General features: G+C 40.6%; 1 protein-coding gene across 3 annotated transcripts in view; it reads left to right on the forward strand.

The window, feature by feature from the left end:
• poldip2 (polymerase (DNA-directed), delta interacting protein 2) overlaps positions 1-11,210 on the forward strand; it is a 51,396-nt gene that overhangs the window by 1,357 nt on the left and 38,829 nt on the right. For all 3 annotated transcript variants that reach the window (XR_003716929.2, XM_028806727.2, XM_028806725.2), the window contains exon 2: positions 8,057-8,138. Coding sequence is in view for 2 of the 3 variants with exons in the window: in XM_028806727.2 (XP_028662560.1) it covers positions 8,057-8,138 (82 nt within the window). In the remaining variant the exon portion in view is untranslated. The remainder of the gene's footprint in view (positions 1-8,056; positions 8,139-11,210) is intronic.

The following is an 11,210-nucleotide window of genomic DNA, read 5'->3' on the forward strand; positions in this document are numbered from 1 at the left end:
TGCAATGTTAAATCGTCCCCGTGTGTGAGACATATCAGCGGCCCTTTCGGGGAAAAATATAGAGTCCCCGCCCCCGATGTTAAGGAAAAGAAATTTAAAGACTTGCGCTAACGAATTATTCATCAGAAGTGTGTCAAGATCCGCAATTCGGGCAAATACGTCCGCATAATGCTTCGCCGTGACGGCCAAGTCAGAAGTTTTCTTCCCTTTTAATCACTCTGTTGTGTGTTCAGACCGTAATGTATGTGTGTATATATCTATATGAATCTATAGATTTGTGTATTTAATGAGCTTCTGTAAAAAGCCCTACTTCCCCCTGGGGAACACAAAGTTCTATCTGTCTTAAAAAGTTTAATAAAATACAGGTACAGTATATTTAATTGAATACCTGCATAGAGTTTTGTTTGTCAGATATTCAATTTTTGTGTGAGAGGATGAGACCATGAATACATTATTTTAGAAACATGAATAGACTACTTAAAATTAAAGTACTTTGTAAAATATTTGTAGGTTATTTAATTAAATGGGTATTTAATGTGAAGTTATGTAAAACTTCAGCTGCATGGAATTTTTTTTTTTTTATTGAGTTATAAATTTTATTATGTTGTATAAATATATATTACAAACTACTATATTTGACATGGGATGTTATGTAAATATGTAGCAGTTATTTTGTATGGTATATCTAGAACCCAGACCCCACCCTACCCTCGCCAACCTAAAACTAAAGCTCTGCCCATGTCTGATTTTAAACAAAAGCACACTAAAAGATACTAGCGTTGGCAGCAGAGAGTCACATAAACAACCTTGCATTTTACGGAGGGATGGAGTACTTGGCATCACTTTAGTTGGCTAGTTGGTTTGCACTCAGGGTCACTGCCATCATTAAACAATTATGCTTGATGTAATCATTGTACACGCAACTCTGCATTTGTTTTTTTCTTTTTATTTGTAATGGAAAAATATATGCAGCCTCAGGTTGGTTTGGTTCTTGATAAAGGAAGCGGGCAACTTTTGGTAACCTAAAATCTTTTTTTGCAATTCTTGTACTGTAAGCACAGAATGGAAGGGGTGGACACTCTAGTTGGCATTGTTCAATTCTGTAGCCATTTTCACATTTGAGGCACTGCTACAAGAGTGAGCAACGTTAAAATCTACCAGACTTTATAGGTGATTGCTAATTTGTTTAGAATCATTCTCCAAAATCATTCTCAAAATCTCGACTATTATGTTTAGGCTGTCTCATGGTGCTGCATTTTATTGTGACCAAATTGGTTATGCCTTTTAATGATTAAATCTGTTGTTTAATAATAAGGAACATCTTCATAAGTGGCTTTACAGATAATATTTTTTTTCTAGTACGAAATTGAAGTTTTAATGCATGTACAATAGACAAAGAGTGTCCTGTTTATTTGATTGGACGTTTTTTTTCACCTGTTTTCCAGAGAAAGGATGTTTTGATTGTGTGTAGTTTTTGTCAGCCTTGGTTCACATAATAAAAGGTATTCTGTTGCTAACATGTCACATGCATTTTTTACATGTAATTGAAAGTAATCACTGCTAAAACATTATACTATAGTAAAAGCATGATTTATGATATTTAATAATGCAACACAATTAAAAGATCCAGTAAATAATTTGATAAATGAACTGTTTAACTACTAATGTTTCTCTGTCTGTTGCATCTGGAGGGTTTATGTCCCCTTCTCGTGGCCAGTGTTCTGTTTTCTGCCTCATTTCAATCAATAGCAAGAATAGCCATGAAACAAAGAACCCTGCATTCAGATTTAGATGGATGAAAACTGAGTTTATGTATTAAACTGTGTTTATTGTATTATTTATTAATTATGTATTATTTATTTACAGTATATTATTTGTCTTCCTCTTATTACTATTTTTCAAGTGTGCTTGAGTGTAGCGGTAGCAGTCATAACCTGCATGTCTTTTTCCATATGAAGAGCTGTAAACCTACTTTTGCCGTGTTCAATTTTTTTCTTAGGACAAAGAAATTATTTCTGAAGCAATGGTTAAGATATATATTGTCACAAGAATTGACAGGAGACATAAAAAAAGGTTTGGGGCAGCCACCCATGTATTATGCCCTGGGTGACATGTGGCAAAGATGGCGGCTTTAAAGGTCTGGGCAGGAAGTGATGTTATCATGGGCAGCGGAACCGGAAGTGACATCATCATGGCTGCCAGAACCCTGTGGAATTTCCCGTGAAACGTCTGCAGAGGATTGAGAGAAAAAGTCGGTGCACCTTGCCACCCCCTGGTCAGACATGGAATTGTCACTATTTGAGCCCTTTAGCTGCCTTCTATGCGCATGTATGTGACCAGGCCCCCCCCCCCCCCCCCCCCCTCAGCCCAGACCCATCAGGTCAGGCGGACCTGACCGAGAGGTTGTGAACCTGAGAAAGTTGGCATGGAGAGAGCCCTTACGATGAATGATCGAAAACGTATATGGCTGTAGGTCAAGAAACCACCTGGTGACCTGCAGATTTGACTCCTAGTGTAGGGTCATCCACTGCAGGGGTGCATGATCCATAACAAGTGTAAACTCCCAGCCCAAGTGGTAGTACCTTAGCAGCGTAATCACCCACTTGATCGGAAGGGCTTCCCTTTCCACTGCATACCTGGTCTCTCGATCCAACAGTTTCTGGCTCAGGAACATGACGCTCCGGCTCAGCACGGCTCCCGGGCCTGTGTCCGAAGTGTCCGTCTAGAGAATAAAAGGCAATAAAAAGTTGTGTGCTTTCAATACAAGTGCAGACGTGAGGGCTTGCTTTAAGTCACTAAATGCAGCGTCCGTCTTGTCAGTCCATATTACATTGTTTGGAGCCCTCTTCTTTGGTCAAGGGTGCCGCTATCTCAGATAACCAAGGTACAAACTGGCAGTAGTACCCAGCTAAGCCAAGAAAGGCTTGGACTTGCTGCTTGGTTTTCGGACAGGGCCATTACAATATGGCATCTACCTTAGACCACTGTGGTTTCACAATACCCTGGACCACCAGGTAGCCTAAATATTTATTTAACTTCTTTCAACCCAAAGAAGCATTCCTTTGGATTGATTGGAAGCCCGTCCTCACCCACTGTTCAGAATACCGCTCGAACCTGCTGTTTGTGTTCCTTCCATGTACTGGAATAGATGACTACGTCGTCCAGGTATGCAGCACTGTACAAGTTATAAGGACAGAGCACTTGTATCCACCAGATGTTGGAATGTTGCGGGAGCCCCATGTAACCTGAATGGAAAGACACAATACAGCCAGTGGCCATTAGAAGTGCTAAATGCAGTCTTGACCTTAGCAGAGTCTGTTAAAGGAACCTGCTAGCATCCCTTCGTCATGTCAAGTGTTGTCAAGTATTTTGCCTGTCTTAGCCTCTCGAGGAGATCGTCCACTTGGGGCATTGGATAGGCATTGAATTGTGAGGCTTAAGTCAATGGAAGTCATTGTAAAACCTTCAGGGAGTCGATAAGGGTGGGTTCAGTCAAAATGTTGTTCTTAATCAGACGGGTCCTTCCAGGTTTTTCACTCACCACCTCCGGAACAGACAGGATAACTTCTTCGAGCTCCCGTTTCTGTTTGGGGTTTAATTCAGGACCAAAGTTAAGGCTATTTTTATGAGCAAAGAACAAGCAGGGCTCAACGAAGGAGGGATCGGGATCCCTTTCCTTCCACAGCTTCAGCTGATTCATGTGATTCACTCGGTCAACAATTGGGTTGTTTCACCAAATAGTCGACGAGTCCTTTCCTCTCCTTAACTTCACATGGACCTTGCTAATGGGCTAGTAATTTACAATGGGAGGTAGGAACAAAGACCATTACATGATCTCCCGGTTGGAACTCTCTGAGAGATGTACCACGATCATAATATTGGGCCTGTGGTGTTTGAGCCTCCTCCATGTGACTTTTAAGAATGGGACCAATTTTTCCAAATCTATTGCATAATTGTGCAATATATTCTAATATATTTGTGGAGGGAAGAGCCTCTCCTACTCTGCCTTCTTTCAAAATGTCCAATATGCCCCGGGGCTATCCATATAATAATTCAAAAGGCAAGAACCCCGTGGAGGCTTGTGGGACTTCCTTATAAGCAAAATTGATGAGGGGAAGGAGCTGATCCCAGTTCCTCACATCCCCGCTGACCATCTTGCAAAGCATCTGCTTGGGAGTTTGATTAAACCTCTCTACTAGACCATCGGTTTGAGGATGATACACCGCGGTCTTTAAGTGCTTTATTTTAAGTAACTTGGCCGTTACCCTGAATGTCTTCAAGGTAAAGGTGTCCCTTGGTCCGTAAGGACTTTTTTAGGGATGACGACTTGCGAAAAGATGCGCTAAAGCGGCAAACCTTCTCGTTAATTCCTGGCCAATAAAATTGGAGCTTGATATGCTCTAAAGTTTTTTTTCGGTGCCTAAATGGCCTCCTAGGAGATTGATGTGTGCTAATTCACCAACCTGCCACTGGTAGGTTCATGGTATTAGCAGCAGCTTCTGCACCTCCATCTCATGCTCCACTACCCTATACAACATGTCGTTTTCTAACACAAAGTGAGGACCCTGTGGCATGGGCTGATAAGTGCATTGACTATTGACAAGCACAACTGCATTTTTTTGCAAATTTTAGAGGGGAGTCATTCCATTGCTCTTTTTTAAAAGAAGCTAGAGTTTCTTTAAAATGAAATTGTAATTCAGAGAGAGGGTCCGGTCTGACCTCAAGGGTCGGGGTTTCAGCCTGTTCAGTCGTGGCACTGTTGGATGATGTGTCAGTTTGCAACGGTCCAGGATCCGCTCCATCCCTCTCGTGGTCTTCCGTATCTCTCTCCGCTGGCTGATTACACAGCATGGAGGCAGCTTGAGACGTATTGTCCCCGTCTATAATTGGGCCTGAATTTTCTTTAGGAGTGGACAGTACTAAACCGCAATTACTTTTAGACCAGTCCCGCCACATCATCACTAGGGCTGCAATTAATGATTATTTTGGTAGTTGACTAATCGTTCAATTTTTTTTTTTTTTCAATTAGTCACAATTATTTCATGCCTATTTTGATGCCTGCGACCTGTGGTTGCACATCCTGTTCTGGGCTCCAGTGCATGTCTTGCCTCATCTGCTCACGTCTGTCCACCTGTGAATGTCACCCTGATGTCTCTGCATTAACACGATTAAAATTAATAATAATCAAATTAAAGTAACAACCAGTGAAACATATGAATTTGAAAATAATCAGATGTTTTTATATTAGTGCGACCATCACAATAAAAAAGAAATACATTAATCAATACAAACTAAAGTGCACATAGTCTTTAAACAAAAAAAGTGCATTTAACTTAACCAAAAATGGCCACTGGTGTGTCTTAAAGTCCAAAAGTTTAAATAAAGCTTCAATTCAAATAAAATTAAACAGTAATGTACAGTTTATAAAAGATTCAGTTCATATATACCTGATTGCAGTGCAGGAACGTGAGCATTTCGACATGCTCTGGTGTGAGACTGGCTCTCTTCTTTAAGACAATGTTCCCAGCTGCTGAGAAGAGATGCTCAGAGGGAGTAGAGGTAGCAGGAATACACAAGAATGATTTTGCCAATAAGGCAAGAGTGGCATACTTTGCCTCAATTGCCTTCCACCCGAAGTACAGCATCACTGTTCCTAGGATTCAGCCGCTGCACTAGACGAGCCTGCAGTCATCAGCGTTTACCTCTGTGTGTTTGCGTGCAGCCAGTTCAAGCGCAGTTGGCTCAGTGATTTACTGAATCAATGGCGTCAGTTGCACCTTGAACATATAATAATAGATTGTTGCAGTAGTTTTTTAAATAGTTTTTACAGTTCATTTGCAGTGTGTAAAATGATCAGTGTTGCAGTAATTGTGATGCTCTTTGCATGAAAAAAATGTGTTCCATTAAAATTTCACATTTTCTTTGTGAATTGTGACATTTACTTAAAAAGTGCAGCTAAAAAGTATTTGGCGACCAGGGATGCATTAACCCCCAAGTATGTGTCGGTTTATGGGTTAACTATCATTTTCAAAACCTTGATATACACATTATAGTACAAACATCAACGTTAACACGTGACACTAACTTTACTTGCTAAAACTTACCTCTCAAGAGACTGCGGCATCACAGTTCCAGGATGCTTGCGTTTCAGATGCTCATGCATCGTGGTGGCACTGCCGTGAAAAGAAAGATCCTCTTTGCATAATCTGCATTCAACATTTTTTTTCTTTTTCAGTGAACTGCTCCCACACTTTAGAAAGTTTCTGTCTCAATTTTTTTCCATCTCTGTCCCCCTTCTCTATCTGACTTGCCATTGCAACCGCGTTTATTTTCCTCAACATTCTTCTTCTCCTCGGACGTTCTTCTTAGGTAGGACTGTGTGCAGTCTTGACAAACAATAACAAACAATACTGCCCCCAGACATTCATGTAGTGCATTGCAGTTACAAAAACCAATGTGGTTCTTTGTGACTGGAGCCTCTTTTGAAGGTTCTGTTTATGATGCGTCGACAATAATAAAAAATCAGCATTGATGATTTTTTGTAGTCGACGTTGTCGATTATGTCGACTAATCGTTGCAGCCCTAATCATCACCAGAAAAGGTGGATTTGGGAGGACTGCTATGGCTAATTTTTTTTAGCAATCCTCTGTGATTGGTGAAACAGGCAGCAATCCTATACCTACGGGTTTCTCCGTGGATACAGTTTAGACTGGTCTTACCCTTTATCCATTGTCGTGGTTATACATATCAGCAATCAACAATGGAAATGTTGCTGCCAGAATCAAAAAGAGCCTCTGTTTTAAAATCATTCACTACTACCACTCCCATATGAGGATTTATCAGTTCCCGAGTAAGCAGTGCACCTGCAAATCCGGGGACTTCGGAACAGGCTCCCTCTTGTAAGGGAGGGGCAGAGATTTTGGGACATTATCCCTTTGGCGTCCGCTAACGAGTCGTTCTGCCCTGCCAGATTGTAAGGCTGTCCTGTTTTTTCAATGAGCTCTATGAGCTCTGTCATTTTTAAATGTTCCCCAGACCAGCTGGGTGAAATTTTTTGGAAGGCTGGTGAGCAATATGAAGCACGCCACCTGCTGCACAATTTGAAGGGCAGTATTTTGAAACAGCCTTAGCCACTGCCCTACTTTTTCCCACAAGTCTAAAGCCTGTGCTTGTGTCAACCGCTGTGGGTCAAATTACCAGTCCTTCACCTTAGCTACCTGCTGGTCTGGGGATGCCCCATATTTACTTGAGGCTTTGGCCTCCCTGGGAAGAACAGCTCTCTCCTCCGAGAGAATATAATAAGCCCCTTTCGCTTCCCCCCTAGGGACTAGCCCAATCCTTTGAGCCCCTCCCATACACTCCCAGTGTTTCTTAGTTTGCCCGGTTTTGTGTTTTCGGAGTGGAGCCTGTACCTGGTCTTTCCGAACCACCCACTCGGAAACTCGGCCACAGTACTTTCCCACCTGGTTATTTTTCAGGTCCTGTCCCCTTCTGTTCTGGGACCTTCTCATCCTACCGACCACGCCACTGTCACAAGAATGGACAGGAGACATAAAAAAAGGTTTGGGACAGCCACCTGTGTATTATGCCCTGGCTGCAAAAGGGTTAATTGTTTGGAGGAGTTGTCTGGTTCAATCTCCATGTCCATGATGACATGTGGCAAAGATGACGGGTTTAAAGGTTTGGGCAGGAAGCGACCCCGGCACCGGAACTGGAAGTGACATCACCACGGCCGCCAGAAAAACAGAAGTGACATCATCATGGGCACCAGAACCCTGTGGAATTCCCCATGAAAGGTCTGCAAAGGATTGAGTGAAAAAGTCAGTGCACCTCACCACCCCCTGGTCAGACATGCAATTGTCAGTATTCAAGCCCTTTAGTTACCTCCCATTCACACGTGTGTGACAATATATATATAATTTTTTTTTAAATGTTTATTACATTTAGGTAGTTTTAATTGCAAGTTTGTGTTTTATTAAGCAGAAATGCATGTTGATACTTTTTGTTGGTGGTTGTCATTTAAGAGATGATTTTTTTTTTTTTTTTTTTTATAAAGAAATCGGCCTGAAGGTAAAGTTTTGGAAACAGTGGGGGTGTTTGAAGCTCCAAAGCAACAAGGAAAATACGAAACCGGCCAGGTAAGATTTCAGGTTTTAATGCTTCAACAGAAAAATGCCTTTTCTATGTAATCCCCAGAAGGAAGCATTGAAACAAGAATTTTGTTATACTGTATGTATCTAAGTTTCTCTTATATAAGTGAAACCTATTTCCTGTGATTTAATTTTGCTTATTGTGGTCATGCAGGTATACGTGTTTCTGTAGCCATCACATTGCTAATGGATTAATAGCAAAGAAGTAGTTCAAAATCTAAGAATAACTATCTTATTTTAGGAGAAAATAACTAATTTGGATTTTTTAATAAATTTTTTTCCATTGATGCACACCTTAAACAGTCTAAGGATAGCAGATATGTTAAAAAAATCCTTACAAAGTAACTTCAAGATTAACAGATTAAGTGCTTTGAAATTTTGAGAAATTAGATGAAAGGTTTTGCTTCATAAAAAAGCTGAAGACAGTTTCAAGTTATTCTATAGGAGCATTTTTTGAGTCTTTTTAATAAAATGTTGCTGCTGAATGGTCAGACCAAAAATATGACAAATCTAAGACAATTCATTAATTAGAATTAAGAAATTTGAAATCATGTGCTTATTGTAACTGATTATCATGGACTGATGTATATAATCAGGATTTTTTAAATTAAATTTTCACAGGTTTAGAAATTAGGGAAAACCATTTTAAGCATGAAGCTCGTTTTGCTTAGTCAGTGGTTAAGCTGTCCCAATATCACATTCAGACATATTTTTTTTTCAGGGTCTATGTTTTAACTGCTTGGCGTAGTGCTTTTATTTCAGATTTCCACCACCCTTTCTGTGAAGAGGCTTCCATCTTTAATGTGCTTCTGCTTAATTGCTCCGGTTGTCCTTGAGTGGTAGAGCAAGAGTTAAATCTGATACTGCCAATTCTTTTCAGTTAATCAGTGCTTTTTTAGAATTTTGAAGACCTGGGGCCTCATGTATAATGCCGTGTGTAGAATTCACACTAAGATGATGTATGGACAAAACTGGAAATGTACATATGCACAAAACAATCCAGATGCATAAACTGTGCATACACCAAGTTGCACACACTTCCCCTTTATAAATCCCAGTGAACATGAAATTTAATGCTCATGCACCTGCCCACAGCCCCAAATCGATATAAATAGTCCCATCCATTTAGTGTTTTTTTTTTTTTATTTTATTTTATAAAGACTGGCAAAAGCACAGGAAAAAAGAAGAATTTCAGCAAAGGGGAGGCAAGGGAAAGCATATTATTTGTTGGCTTAAGCAGTGATGTAAGCAACAAAAGGAAATTGATAGAGTAATACAGAGTGGGGGAGGCACTCAAAAACAGAAGTTCAAAAAGTCACACAGTGCCCGAAATAAGAAAGAATTGGTCAGATATCAAAGTCGACGTGAAAAGGCGAGTCACAGCCCACTGTCTATTTATTCTGTTTTAGACAATACTGGCTGAAATACCTAGTGTTGCCCAGTAGGAAATTTTTTTTAATTATCTGTGAAAAATATAAGTAAAAAAAATAAAATAAATAAAAATAACAAACAATGAAGACTCACTAATGCGCTTGTCTTTCCGGTCTTGTATGTATGTTATCATCTAGTTGATGCGCAGAACCAGCCAACTCTATTTAATTTCAAAAGCAACAGAGGCATGGTGGTGCTCAAACATAAAGAATGCTGGCAGTCACCTCCAGTTCACCCTCTGATGGTCATTCTGAGTGTCAACTGGATGATAACATGCATGCAAGACCACAAGATCACCCCCACCCAACCCAGAAGGGGGTGGGTTAGGGTTGATTTCACCCTACAGTATTTTTAGTCGACCAATGAGAAACAATGTGTACCAAGTTTCATGAAAATTGCTCCAGCCGTTCGGAAGTGATGCTGGAACATACATACACACGCACACACATACATTGATTTTATATATATATATACACATACATACAGGTGCTGGTCATAAAATTAGAATATCATGACAAAGTTGATTTATTTCAGTAATTCCATTCAAAAAGTGAAACTTGTATATTAGATTCATTCATTACACACAGTCTGATGTATTTCAAATGTTTATTTCTTTTAATTTTGATGATTATAACTGACAACTAATGAAAGTCCCAAATTCAGTATCTCGGAAAATTAGAATATTGTGAAAAGGTTCAATATTGAAGACACCTGGTGCCACACTCTAATCAGCTTATTAACTCAAAACACCTGCAAAAGCCTTTAAATGGTCTCTGTCTAGTTCTGTAGGCTACACAATCATGGGGAAGACTGCTGACTTGACAGTTGTCCAAAAGACGACCATTGACACCTTGCACAAGGAGGACAAGACACAAAAGGTCATTGCTAAAGAGGCTGGCTGTTCACAGAGCTCTGTGTCCAAGCACATTAATAGAGAGGCGAAGGGAAGGACAAGATGTGGTAGAAGAAAGTGTACAAGCAATAGGGATAACCGCACCCTGGAGAGGATTGTGAAACAAAACCCATTCAAAAATGTGGGGGAGATTCACAAATAGTGGACTGCAGCTGGAGTCAGTGCTTCAAGAACCACCACTCACAGACGTATGCAAGACATGGGTTTCAGCTGTCGCATTCCTTGTGTCAAGCCACTCTTGAACAAGAGACAGCGTCAGAAGTGTCTCGCCTTTGGACTGCTGCTGAGTGGTCCAAAGTTATGTTCTCTGATGAAAGTAAATTTTGCATTTCCTTTGGAAATCAAGGTCCCAGAGTCTGGAGGAAGAGAGGAGAGGCACAGAATCCATGTTGCGTGAGGTCCAGTGTAAAGTTTCCAGAGTCAGTGATGGTTTGGGGTACCATGTCATCTGCTGGTGTTGGTCCATTGTGTTTTCTGAGGTCCAAGGTCAACGCAGCCGTCTACCAGGAAGTTTTAGAGCACTTCATGCTTCCTGCTGCTGACGAACTTTATGGAGATGCAGATTTCATTTTCCAACAGGACCTGGCACCTGCACACAGTGCCAAAGCTATCAGTACCTGGTTTAAGGACCATGGTATCCCTGTTCTTGATTGGCCAGCAAAGTCGCCTGACCTTAACCCCATAGAGAATCTATGGGGTATTGTGAAGAGGAAGAT

This window comes from Erpetoichthys calabaricus, chromosome 8 (assembly GCF_900747795.2).
Source record: "Erpetoichthys calabaricus chromosome 8, fErpCal1.3, whole genome shotgun sequence".
Lineage (NCBI taxonomy): Eukaryota > Metazoa > Chordata > Cladistia > Polypteriformes > Polypteridae > Erpetoichthys > Erpetoichthys calabaricus.